Source organism: Vigna angularis, chromosome 8, assembly GCF_016808095.1.
Source record: "Vigna angularis cultivar LongXiaoDou No.4 chromosome 8, ASM1680809v1, whole genome shotgun sequence".
Classification (NCBI taxonomy): Eukaryota; Viridiplantae; Streptophyta; class Magnoliopsida; order Fabales; family Fabaceae; genus Vigna; species Vigna angularis.
Genome location: NC_068977.1, coordinates 3000593 through 3014509, shown reverse-complemented (window position 1 = coordinate 3014509; position 13917 = coordinate 3000593). Strand labels below are relative to the sequence as shown.

At 32.0% G+C, this 13917-nt stretch overlaps 1 protein-coding gene across 1 annotated transcript; it reads left to right on the top strand.

Moving 5' to 3' along the window:
* The first annotated feature begins 5696 nt into the window (after positions 1 to 5696).
* Positions 5697 to 12146, top strand: LOC108345656 (alpha-mannosidase 2). The gene is made up of 4 exons (XM_017584312.2): positions 5697 to 6576; positions 7828 to 7977; positions 8312 to 8344; positions 8970 to 12146. The coding sequence occupies exons 1-4, from the start codon at positions 6037 to 6039 to the stop codon at positions 11700 to 11702; spliced, it is 3456 nt and encodes a 1151-aa protein (XP_017439801.1). The 5' UTR covers positions 5697 to 6036; the 3' UTR covers positions 11703 to 12146.
* Positions 12147 to 13917: the final 1771 nt, after the last annotated feature.

Below are 13917 nucleotides of genomic sequence, written 5' to 3'. Positions count from 1 at the left end.
AAGTTAATTTTTATTTGATCTCTTTGTTATAAAGCAGAAGGGATCAAGAATAGAAGATGGTGAGATTTGAAATTAATGACTTTTATTTTACAAAATGTATGGCAATTTTAATTTAATCATAAAATTTAAATAAAGTTTAAGTAATTTTTCTAAAGTAGGTTTTAATTTCTGTATTTATATTTCCTTTTAAGTCTCATGGTCTTATTATTAAGATTGCAATTTGCAATTTATTTTGTTTATATTTATTGTTAAAATATAATATAGTTATGTTGACATGTTTACATTAAATTATGCAATCATTATATTCACCAATTTAAAGTTTGAATGACGTATTTTATAAATCATACTCTATACAAACTAAATCAAACATTAATCACAAACTTAAGGTTTTATGACATCAAATTTACATCAATAAGTAAAATTATTTTTAACATGATAAAACATATAATTTAGCTTTTCTCTCCTGTTTTTGACAATTCTAACTACTCTAACTCCAAAATACCTATAACTTAAGAGGATGTTCTATCTATACATAAAAACATCATAAAACAATCAAATCATACAATTATGATGACCTATTAAAGACTTATATAGAATATTTAAATAATACATGTAACCAAGAAAATATTACATGCAAACTATAATAAACAAATTCGACCAAAAGGAAAAATAACATAAACTAAACTTCCTCAAACAAAAAAACTAATAGAAAAAGCTTACCAAGAGAATCACTTCAAACCGATTAAAGGAAAGTAAGAAAAAGTAGATAAAAGATAAAGAAATTTAGAAAAATATTTTAGAAAGATAATGTAGTTTAAAGTAATGAAAATTGTTTATAAATTTTTTATTTATATTTAAACATTTTAATATTAAAATAATCGAGTCACACAATTTTAAGATACTATCAATTTTAAAATATTATACTTTTTAAAACCTTTGCATTATTCAATAAATTAAAATTAATATGATAAGAACAAGGTGATTATATGTGAAATTCGAGACTAATATAACTTTTATCAATAATGTCTTTTAATTTCTTAAATTACAAGTATTACATGTATAAACTCTAAACACTAAATTTAAGAGACTGAAATAACTTTTTAAAATCTTAAACAAAAAGTCTATTAAAATATTTTTTAAAAAAGTTAAAACCTTCTAAAACTTTTTCTAAGTAAGAACATAAAAGACTAAAAAGCAAGACTCGTTCTAAAATTTAAGATGCTGAAAAGAAAATTAAGTTAAAATAGAATACAATATCTTTACAAACAAACAATATATAGATTCAAGAAATATCTTCTTATCTAGGCTTGTGGGTCTACATTTTATTTTCTTCACCGTAGAATTTGTAATGATTAAAATATAAGAGGGTCTTAATCTGATTATAACATAGGTGGAAATAAAATATAATATGTAGTCAAGGATAAATAATAGAAAAAATGGATTTTTTTTTCATCAAATTCAGAAAATAAAGCTGTAAGAAACACATAACACTCTAAAAATTGTTTTTGTTTTATCTTTTAAATATTAGTGTCAATCACAACATGATTTAATGTAGACTGAGGCTAAATTGACGATAAAATTAGATAAATTTTTTAAAATTAGCACAAACTTGATTGCACTGTTCATATGTTCGGGTGAACCTGGCCCTAGCTACTAATAGTTTACGGGGCTTTTCTTAAATGCACCCTCTTTTGCTAAACACACATCTGAAAATTTCAAAATTTCATTCCACCTTTTTATTCGTTTGTAAAAGTAAATTTACTTTTAATATTTCAAGATTAAAATTTGTATGCACATGAGCCTCTAATCGTTGTTTTAGAAAAGAATCAACCAATGAGTTTAAAATATTTTTTAAAAAAACTATTCACATGTCAAAAAGATAAAAAATTATATATATTTGTTAGAAAAATCAAGTATGAGTCGAAGTGATTAATAAAAGTGAAAAAATTGAACTACGTATAAAAAATAAAATTTATAAATCTATTGTTTTAAAGTTTTAAGTTGAAGTTCATATCAGTTTTTTATATAAATTTTTGAAGAAAAAAATTAAAACAATATAAACTGTAGATAAAGTGGCAAGTAACCTTGAGTGTATTTTTAACTCTATTATCTCTAAATAAGACAAATCCTTTTTGTTTTACATGAAAAGGTCTTTCATGAGAAATTAGAATAGGAAAAATGTAAAAAGAAGACTTCATTAGGATGTGATATGTGAAGTAATTTAAACCAAGTTTCCTTCTTAAATCTTATCTTTCAGTCATTCTTTGAATTGACTAGACTTTGCCTTAAGTTTTCTTTCTTTAAGAAAATGTTGTGATTTTCCGAAAACATAATAAACTAAACATTTGTTAAAAGACTTATAATTATTTTCTTCTTTTTTTCCTTTATCTGTCAGAGAAATTTGTCCAAGCATATTAAAAGTGTCAAAAACTAATAGATTGTATATTAAGAGTAAATTATAATTCAAAGTTTAGTTGCTTAAGTTGTCCTGAGTTTCAATTTTAGTTAATGTCTTTTGGTTTTGGAAATAACTTATTTAGACGGCATGTTATATATGTAACAATCAAACTTTGTGACTTCAGATCAAATATAAAAGCACTAAATAAGAAAGCATGTATATAAATAAATATACATACATCATATAAAATAATTACCAAACATATGGCTTTTTGTTTTTTCCAAAAAGGAAAGATAAATTTACCAAAATTTAAATATATGTGTCTCATCTAAATGTGTTAATATACAGTCATCAATATTACTAAAAAAACACAAACAAAACAAAGTTACAATAAAAGTAATGATGTAATTAAGACTATGTATATAATTAGTTTATTTGTTTAGATTAACGCACATATCCCATCATAGACAATAAAACGTAAAATACTTAATAATTATAAGGTCTTATTATTAGTATCAATTTTAAATAAATTTGAATATCAATAAAATGTAATTTTAAATATAATTTTCAATAATACTATTATATTTCTATTTCAACATAATTTTCTTTTAGAAAGAGAAAAAAAAGTTAAAAGAAATCATTACTTAAATACTATTATCTCAATCAAGTAATAGAGAGTAACTATGTAAGGATTTACCGCTTAAGCAACTAACCATAAATTTACTAACTAATGTGAGTTGTAAAGTAAACTATGAAGTGACTAAATAAAAATTTAAGAGTTTAAAATTAATTTAAAATATTGTAATAAAGTTTCTTTGTCCATTACAATACTTAAACCATGAAGAACCTTTGGAGTCAAATAAAAATGAGCAATTAACCAACATTTAATTGATATGCACGTTCCAAAGAAGGAAGAAAGATTTTGTTAAAAAAACCAAATCAAGTAACTAATTAGAGCTTTAGTAGCGAATGTTAGTTGTAAAGTAGACCATATCTCACCGTTTAAGTGACCAAATGAAAGTTTAAACAAGGAGTAAAAACTATTTTAAAACATTGCAACAAAACCTCTTTGTCCAATCTAATGCTCAAGCATCAAAGAGTCTTTAGATCCAAGCAAGGAGATCGCTTGAGTTACCAGCTAACGTTCAAGTGTCATGTACGTTCTTAATAAGGAAGAAACATTTTATTGAAGGAACCAAAATATTAGGCAATGCGGGACAGTTCAACCCGCATGCTACAAGAAAAAGTGTAGGACGGACTGAGTATTTTAGTCTGTTGGTCCGCTTAGGTCCGTCCCGCATAACCTCAGCCTACGCGGGCCAACATTGGACTGGTCTGCATTGACTTAATTTCCTATAATTCGGTAGTACCAACATAACATATAATGTGTGTTTCTTCTAAGGAACTTACTCATTCACATTTTTTTCTCTAGTTCACCCAAAAGTAGTTTGCTCATTCGCGTCTCATTCATTCAAAAGTAGTTCCATCATTCACTTTTTTCCCTTATTTATATTTTCAATAGGCTTGTACTTAAAAATTAGAAATTATAAAATTATGATTGTTACTTATTTTAAGAAATGAATCATAAAAATTATTATTTTTACTAATTTAATTAGATAAAAATAAAGTTACTAAAATCTTGTACCCTAATATTTTACAAAAGAAAAAAATTACAAAACAAATATATTTTTACGCAGGTTGCAAATCGGCCTAAGACCAAACATTACGCATAATAGGTAAAAAATATTAGCCCACATTTCTTATGTGAGGAAAATCGATTTGACATATTTTTTCACTCACCAAATGCGAGACGAGTCAAAATGCGACGGACCGGCCCGCATTACCACTCCTACAAAATATTCTCTAATGATGCATTCGTTAATTCTTTGATCCCCTATCATCTCATCATAGTAAAGTCCATGTCATTGAGGAAGTCCTCATATCTACCAGAGAATAAATCAGACAAGAGATGAGAGAGAAAATGAATGAGATTAAGAATGAGTATTGTGGTATGCGAGTACAATTGTTAGCAGACGTGCGAGCAGAGTTAGCCTCTCCCTTAGGCTAGCCGAGGAATCCTTCTCAAGAATCTTCTCCTATTTGTTTAAGCACAAAGGAGAATTGTGATGTTTCCCCTAAAAAAAGGCTTCCTCCACTATTTATGGAGACTATGAGCTATTTAATGATGATGTCATTAAGTGCTTGGTAGCTTTAGGTAATTTGTTTAATTATATTCTTTGATCTATTTTACAAATATTATTTGGTTATCTTAGGTAAAATGTATACATTTAGGTTAACCATAGACCATGAAACCATTACAATTGATATGACGAGGGTGGTGGTTGTAGACATCTGAGATGATATTGCTCAAGTCCCTGTGCCCACTTAAGAGGTTAAGACAATGGGGTAGGCCTTTGAAAATTTTATCATTTCACCAGTTAGATTAGCAAAAGAAATTGTAAAGGAGATAATTGTCCCTAATTGTTTAAATTATTCATTTTCTTTTATTAGTGTACACTAATATTTTTTAAGTCTTTAATATATATACTAGGTTGAAGCATAAGGAGAGGAAGATGTGAATAAATCCTACCACAATTACTACAACAGACAATTTTAAAACAATTTGGTGGATTGATAACGAATATCTCCCTAATACCTATAAAGTTATAAATGTCTCCTTAAGTCACAAAGGGGACATCCCACTTTATTGTTTTTATATGTCAGAAGGATATTTTTAAAGAAAGAGAAATAACAAATTTTCTTAGCATCTTATTTGATATAATAATTATTGTTTATCATTCTATTACTATTTATTATAGTAGGTAAATATTATTTCAATAAAAAAATTTATGTTAATTTTATATACATGACATAAATACTAATATACTCAGTTATTATATATTAATTCTCAAATAACTTAAAAAAAACAATTAAAACACATTTTATCACCTGTTCGCAGATTCATGAGTAAAAATAATTTTCTATAATTCTAAATACCATCGTATATCTATCTTTATATAAATATTAAAAACAAAATATAATTATTTCAAAAATTGAAAGATGAAAACTAAAAAAAGTATTTTACTGACACGCAAATAAATTTTACTTATAAGTTATTTAAAAAATAAGAAACATAAAAGCTCTTCTCCACAGAAGTTATAATAATTTTCTTAAACGAAACAATTTTTATTTATCATTCTTGAACAAAGTTATTTTAGTACATTTTTTTCAAAAGGAAGGAGTCTTCTTAAACTCTTATTTCTTTTGTAATGTTATATTTTATTATTTTCTGTTCATGACCAACAGACTGCATAACTTTCAAAGTTCCCAAAGTCTTGCAGTACAGAAGACAACACAACACAACATTGGCACCTTCCAAAACCAAAACACATTGACAATTCCAAAGTAAGCATCAAAATATCCTATGAATTCCATTTCCATTTGCATTTCCTTTTGCACACACTTCACTCCACAACACAAACACACCCCAAAAAACACAGTCCCAGGTCGAAAACTCCCATGATTTGAATTCATTTCCTTCCAAACCCTCTCTTCATCTTTTTCTCACAGATCCCCACCAAAACCAACCCAAAACCTCGTTTTTTGCACAACCCAATTCCCAATTCACCAAACCAAACATGCCCTTCTCCTCTCGCCGAACACCCTGGGCCTCATCGATCCTCCCATCCTCCAACCCCAAATCCAAGGTACCCAGAAAGGGAAGACGACGCGCCTGGCTCACAGACTTCATCTTTTCCAATTTCTTCACTATTGGCCTCGTTATCTCACTTTCCTTGTTCCTCCTCATCCTCCTCCGATTCGGGGTCCCCAAACCCATCGCCACGCACTTCCGCACGCGCTCTTCACGAGCCCGGAAGCCCTTTGGGCGGAAGCCCCTTCCCAACGTCTTGAACACCAGCGCGCTCGCCGGTGCCGGCGCTGTTGACATCACCACCAAGGCGCTGTACAATAAAATTGAGTTTTTGGATGTTGACGGCGGCGCGTGGAAGCAGGGGTGGAGCGTGACTTACCGGGGGAACGAGTGGGACGCGGAGAAGCTGAAGGTGTTCGTGGTGCCCCACTCGCATAACGATCCTGGGTGGAAGCTCACTGTGGAGGAGTACTACGATAGGCAATCAAGACACATACTTGACACCATTGTGCAAACACTGACCAAGGTCAAGTCATATCTCATCCTTGCTTTTTATGGGCTTTGGAGTTTATATTTTCTGAATTGTAAATGATTGATTAAGTTACACTGTTTTTCAAATATCAATAGGTGTAAGTGTAACGTTTTTTTAAACAGACCCTTGAGAGTTTGTGTTGGGTTACAAAATGGAGGGTTGTGGAGAGAAATTTTACTAAAACTCAGAGTATTAGTATTGATCCCGTATACACTGTCTTTCAATTACAAGCTGGCTTAATTGATTTGTTAAGCTATTTACTGACAGTGTAAAGAGTTCTTATGTCGACGACTTAACTTAGATCACCATGTATGATAGGTTTGTTAACTCTGTATACATTGTCGTTCAATTACAAATTTTGTGTATGACAAGTTTGTTGACTTTCATAGTAGAGTGTATTGTCTATGTATCTGTGGAAATAAGCTTGTTGACACTTTATAGCATTATGATCCAATTACAGATTGTCATGTTTGACAAGTCTGTTGACTTTCATGATAGAGTGAATTTGAAAGTCATATTAAGGATGATTTCTGATTAGTTGGCGATATAAAAACTTCTTCGTTAACAAAGCATGATTGTTAACACTTTATGTGGGTGTCTGCAGTTGGTTAAGTAAGTTTGGATTTTGGTTCATGAGAAGTGATGTGAGGTGCGTGTGGATATGGCTTTAGTTTATTTGTTGAGTGATTTACCATGACCAATTAGATTTTGTGTTAGTGGGTTGTGACTTATGTTGTCAGTGAAACTGGGGGAGGTTATATGGTACAATTTTTTCTTGGTTGAACGTTTGAACTACTTAATTAAGCACTTTAAAGCTTAGAATGAATGATAGGGCACTGCATGTTACGACTAAAATGGTATGTGTTGAAATTAAATATTATAATGTTATTATTTAAATGTTTGATTAGATTATGGTGATTAAGTTAACAAGTGCCCCACTTGAATGAACAACAGAGTAGTTGAGTAAATTTGTGTTGCTGGATTGAAGTAGTTAACTTGCTGCTTTGAAACAGTGGATTACGCACTGGTTGTGCATGTGATAACAAAAGTGGTAGACATTGAAAGTACTGTTTTTATTTTTTAATTTGATAACATTTGCATGTTAGGATGTAGAGCAGGAAAATATAAGCCTCAACGAAATGGGGCTGATAAATCTGTCAGTTCCATAGGTAGCTCCTTTTATTCTATTCTTGTGTTTAGGAGAAAGTTCTGCTATAATATTGACTGGATGATCGGGGTATGTAGGATTCTCGCCGGAAGTTCATATGGGAGGAAATGTCGTACTTAGAGAGATGGTGGAGGGATGCATCTGATGAGATGAAGGAATCCTTCATCAATTTGGTGAAAAATGGACAGTTAGAAATTGTTGGAGGCGGCTGGGTGATGAATGATGAGGTAATATTATGTTGATTTTGACACTTTTCCTGTTTACTGTTAATAGCACGTATGCATATGTTGATACTTCATTCCTGGTGAGGTAATTATTATGACATGAGAATTTGTGGAAGGTAGGTTTTGTGATGTTTTTCTTTTCATCATATTGTTTTGTTGTTTAAGCTTTTAGAATTTTAGGACCTTCAAGTTTGCTCTCTTTTTAATGAAGTTTATGCTCTAGGGACATGCAGGTCTATGGAATGTCCAAATGAAAATTCCTGTAAACAAATATGATTACAGGTGATTTTATTGCTTGTGGAAAATTGACTTTTTAACGGTTTTCTCATTCCTGCAGGCCAATTCCCATTATTTTGCTATAATTGAACAGGTATGCTGAAAGTTTTGTCTATTTCTACAACTTTTTATTAGTTATTATTTTAAAACTAGAACTTTTAGTTAGTTTGTTGGAATGCATTTTATCATGTACCTATAATTAGTGGTGGTCAAAATTTAAAACCATTGTTTTTCTCATTTTGTAGGTAACTTAATCAGGTCTTATAATGTGCTTATGTAGATTGATGCAAAAGCATCTCATATACATACACTCTCAGACACACATATATAAACCAACATGTTTATTTTACGTGCAATATTCTGTTGTATGAGCTGTATTTTATGAATTTAGTTTATTATTATAATTGCTATCTCAAGCATCAAGTTAGAGCTTGTAAACAGTGATGTCAAATAAATTTCAATAACACATAAAGCCTAGGGTACTTTGTATACTATAAATTTCTAGTGAGCATTCCTTTTCTTAATACTCCTAAACTCATTATTATTGGACTGCATTCTCAAGTTTGGGCAACATGGTATTCATTCATTAGAAGAGAAAATTATGTTTCCTTGTTTCAGCTTGTCCATGTGTTTGTGATTTCATATGCATATCAAACTATGATCTTTTTGCTTTAGGGTGTATTTTGTGTGTCCTTAATCTTTAGACTATTGTGTAACAGGTAACAGAGGGGAATATGTGGTTGAACGACACCATTGGTTTTGTTCCAAAAAATTCTTGGGCTATAGATCCATTTGGCTACTCGTCTACCATGGCATATCTTCTCCGTCGCATGGGTTTTGACAATATGCTTATACAGAGAACTCATTATGAGGTGAAGAAGGAGCTTGCATGGCATAAAAATTTAGAATACATATGGCGTCAAAGCTGGGACACAGATGAAACCACTGATATATTTGTCCACATGATGCCCTTTTATTCATATGATATACCTCATACATGTGGCCCAGAACCTGCTGTTTGTTGTCAGTTTGATTTTGCACGCATGCAGGGTTTTGTTTATGAACAATGTCCATGGGGGCAATATCCTGTGGAGACCACTCAGGAAAATGTTCAGGAAAGAGCTCTTAAATTGCTGGATCAATACAGGAAAAAGTCAACTTTGTACCGAACCAATACACTTCTTGTTCCTCTTGGAGATGATTTTCGGTATATTAATATCGAAGAAGCAGAAGCACAATTCAGAAATTACCAAATGTTGTTTGATTATATCAATTCAAACCCCAGTTTGAACGCAGAGGCAAAGTTTGGTACTTTGGAGGACTACTTTGTAACGCTGCGTGAAGAAGCAGAGAGAATAAATTACTCATTTCCTGGTGAAATAGGATCTGGACTGGTTGAAGGTTTTCCTTCTCTATCAGGTGACTTTTTCACTTATTCTGATCGGCAACAAGACTATTGGAGCGGTTATTATGTTTCACGACCCTTCTTCAAGGCTGTTGATAGGGTACTAGAACAGACACTTCGTGCCACTGAAATGATGGTAGCTCTAATACTTAGCTGCTGTCGGAGATCACATTGTGAAAAGTTTGCCATGGGGTTTTCCTATAAGTTGACAGCTGCTAGAAGGAACTTGGCTCTTTTTCAGCATCATGACGGTGTAACTGGTACTGCAAAAGATCACGTGGTTATGGACTATGGAATGCGCATGCATACTTCTTTACTGGACTTGCAGATTTTTATGTCCAAGGCAGTTGAGGCTCTTCTTGGAATCCGCTACGATAAATTAGATCACAGTCCTTCCCAGTTTGAGCCAGCAATAATCAGATCTAAATATGATGCTCAGCCATTGCATAAAGTGATTGGTGTTCATGAGAGTTCTTACCAATCAGTGGTTTTTTTTAATCCTTTGGAGCAAACTAGCGAAGAAGTTGTGATGCTAGTTGTTGACAGTCCTGATGTTACTGTTGTTGACTCTAACTGGAGTTGTGTTCAGAGCCAAATTTTGCCAGAGCTGCAGCATCATAATAGTAAGATCTTTACTGGGAAACATCGACTTTACTGGGAAGTTTCTGTTCCTGCTTTGGGATTGGAAACTTATTATATTTCCAATGGTTTTGATGAGTGTGAAAAGGCCAAGCCTGCAAAGTTGAAAATCTTCTCTAAGTCTAACTCAATTGCCTGTCCTAAACCCTATTCTTGTGTGAAAATAGAGGCTGATGAGGTTGAAATTGAGAATCAGAATCATAAACTAACTTTTGATGTAAAGTACGGTTTGTTACAGAAGATAATCTCAAAAAATAATTCCCCAAATACTGTAAGAGAGGAAATTGGTTTGTATTCTAGTTCTGGTGGGGCATACTTGTTCAAGCCCAATGGTGATGCCCAGCCAATTATTGAAGAAGGTGGGAAATTGCTGGTCTCAGAAGGCCCTTTGATGCAGGAAGTATACTCTTATCCTAGGACAACTTGGGAGAAAGCTCCCATTTCTCATAGCACCCGAATATACAGTGGAGAGAGTACAGTCCAAGGGTTTGTCATTGAAAAGGAATATCATGTTGAGCTCCTTGGCCATGAATTCAATGATAAGGAATTGATAGTTAGATATAAAACAGATATTGATAACAAGAAGATTTTTTATTCAGATCTAAATGGATTTCAAATGAGCCGAAGAGAAACCTACGACAAGATTCCTCTGCAAGGCAATTACTACCCTCTGCCCTCTCTTGCATTCATACAGGGGTCAAATGGTCATCGGTTTTCCGTCCATTCCCGGCAATCATTAGGTGTGGCAAGCCTTAAAAGCGGATGGCTAGAGATAATGCTTGATCGTCGGTTGGTAAGAGATGATGGTCGGGGTCTCGGACAAGGAGTGATGGATAACCGTGTGATGAATGTTGTCTTCCATCTAACCATGGAAAACAATGTTTCTGCCACATCAAATTTGGCTTCCACCCCATTCCCTTACAGCCCTTCTCTTTTATCTCACTGTGTTGGTTCTCATTTGAACTATCCATTACATACATTCATTTCCAAGAAACCACAGGACAAGTCTGCGAAGCCACCACCTAGATCATTTTCTCCTCTTGCTGCTCCCTTGCCGTGTGACTTGCACATAGTGAACTTTAAGGTTCCCAAGCCTTTAAAATTTTTGCAGCTACCACTTGAAGGTCCTAGATTCGCTCTAATTTTGCACAGACGACATTGGGATTCTTCATACTGTCGGAAGGGAAGATCACAATGCACTAATCTGGGTAATGTGACTGTGAATCTGTTCAGCATGTTCAAGGATCTTACAGTCTCAAAAGCCAAAGCAACTTCCTTGAATCTCTTGCATGAAGACCCTGAAGTGATGGGATTCTCAGAGCAATTTGGAGATCTTGCACAAGAGGGGCATGTGGCCATATCTCCAATGGAAATACAAGCTTACAAGTTGGAATTGAGGCCACAATAGAGTACTCATTACTGAGTGGCTGCTTCTGGTTTAAGCTGAACCACAGGGAATTCTTGGACTCATTTAAGATGAATTTTTTGCTGAATTTTTTAACTGCACTGCCCCATTGATGATAGGGTTGGACTGCTTTCTCACTGGTGCAGGTAAGAGAATGTCCAAGCAAAAAGGAGCTGCATTGGTTGAGGAAGCTTGACAGTGGACTTTTGTTGAGTGCTGTTATGATAACATGAATGAGATATTGTAGCATCTGCGGCTCCTTGTCTGTTTTGTGCTTTGCCGTAGCATTTGTTTACCTTTTTCATGGACCTGAAAGATGAGTTTTGCTTTGTCCACGTATGTTATTGTATAACATGTCTCTAACAGACTAGGTACATGTACAGATTTATACCTCTGTGCTAGGGAGAGTGTAATCTTTTTTTGACTTGAGCTCAACATTTTGCAAAATCATAGTTGTTATCCTTCACCACTATTAAAATAATCTAATCTGGAAAAAGGATGAAATAACCATTAAGGACAAATTTCAAAAGTTCACTGAGTACTTGCTTGTCAGGTTTTGTTATCTGGTGTTGGTCATGGAATCAATAATAGAAAGTTTTTATTGAATGTACATTGCATTAACAATTATGGTAAGGTATACTATAATGTTTTTTACGGTTTTAATTTTGGTGTTCTTAATTAGTATTTTATGACATTGGTATTGAGTTTGGTTTCTTGGTATATTTTGGTAAAAAAAAATAAGGCAAAAGGCATAATTTCTCATGTTTGATTATGACAATGGTATTGAGTTTTGTGATGGTTTTTCATATGGTCATACATGGAAATGATAGGTTTACCTTTGTCATTCTTGAAATCTTTTATCAGAGTAATAAACACAAGAAGTTTATAACAACTCATTCATTCTGTTCAACTAATTGAAGTAAACTGATTTTGACGATTTGAGAGATGCTGTATTAAAATAACAAACAAACTAAAAAAAATAAAAATTAGATAATACCATCCCACAAGACACGGTAACATTCCGGTTACAAAACATAAACAACATTCTTATACGTAATCCACCAACACAACCAAACAAAAACATTCACAATTGGAATACACAAATGTAAAAAATGTTTCCTAATTAATTATTACCAGAAAATTGTTTTGTTAAAGAAATAAACATTAATCCCTAAATTTATAGGTCACAGTTTTTATTAATTGATAATATAAAAAATGATAAATATGTTGGATCCAAATTTTTTGAGAAATGAAAGAATTAACTTTTTGATAAATATTTTTTGAAAGTAAACAAAAAAATAAATAAAAAAATTTATCACCTCAAACCAATTACCTTGCTGGTTGCATCCACTTACCATACATAAATCTCTTTGCCATTAGGATTCAATTTTACCATTATTTACTCTATTTAAAAGTTTCCATTTCCATTTAATCCAAGCTATTTTTCTATCCTTAGTCCCCCATCTTCCTTTGATTTGCATAGAATTTTCAATCTAAGCTATTTTTCTATCCTTAGTCCCCGAGTCCCAGAGAAAGTGCCTTTGTACTTTAAGCTCTTTACAAGCACTTTTGAGACCTTTGAAGAAGGCTAAATAGAATAATGAAAGTGCTAAAATTACAATTTTTGTGAATTAATGTTGATTGAGATGAGAATGAATATACAAATAACATGCTGGAGTGAGACAATCAATATGAAGTTGCACCAACAAAACACCAAAGGAGGCAAGGAAAGGGAAGAGACATATGGTAGAGACACAAGTAAAAAGATGTGAAAGCTTAATTAGAATAACATTTAGAATCTTTTGATTTGTTTTTTTATCTGTATATATTTTTTTAAAGTTTTGTAAGTAGTCTTGTAAAAGGGTTAAAGAACCCCACGTACCCTAGTATTAATATGTTTTTTGTTGATAAAAAAAAATAAAAATTAGATACTTAATTTGAAAAAAAAATTTACTAGGTGCTAAAAAAAAATGATAGTATATAAGAAACTTATAACTTATTTAACCTTAAAAGAGCATATATAAAATGTGTGGAATATTTGTTCGTGTTAAAAATCTTAAAATATTAATTATTTATATGGTATTAACAATTAACAGATTAATAAGTATTATTTAATTCCCAAATCATTCGTGTATAAAATCATATAATACGATAATAAAGTTTTGTAAAAATAATTGTTTATAATTAAATTAAAAGATGATAAAAATACTATAAAAAA

Excerpts from the sequence above, each read along its gene's own strand:
- LOC108345656 (XM_017584312.2), top strand. The coding sequence starts at position 6,037 with ATGCCCTTCTCCTCTCGCCGAACACCCTGGGCCTCATCGATCCTCCCA. Across the intron at positions 7,978-8,311 it reads GCTGGGTGATGAATGATGAG|GCCAATTCCCATTATTTTGC; the intron begins GTAATATTATGT and ends TCATTCCTGCAG. Across the intron at positions 8,345-8,969 it reads ATTTTGCTATAATTGAACAG|GTAACAGAGGGGAATATGTG; the intron begins GTATGCTGAAAG and ends ATTGTGTAACAG.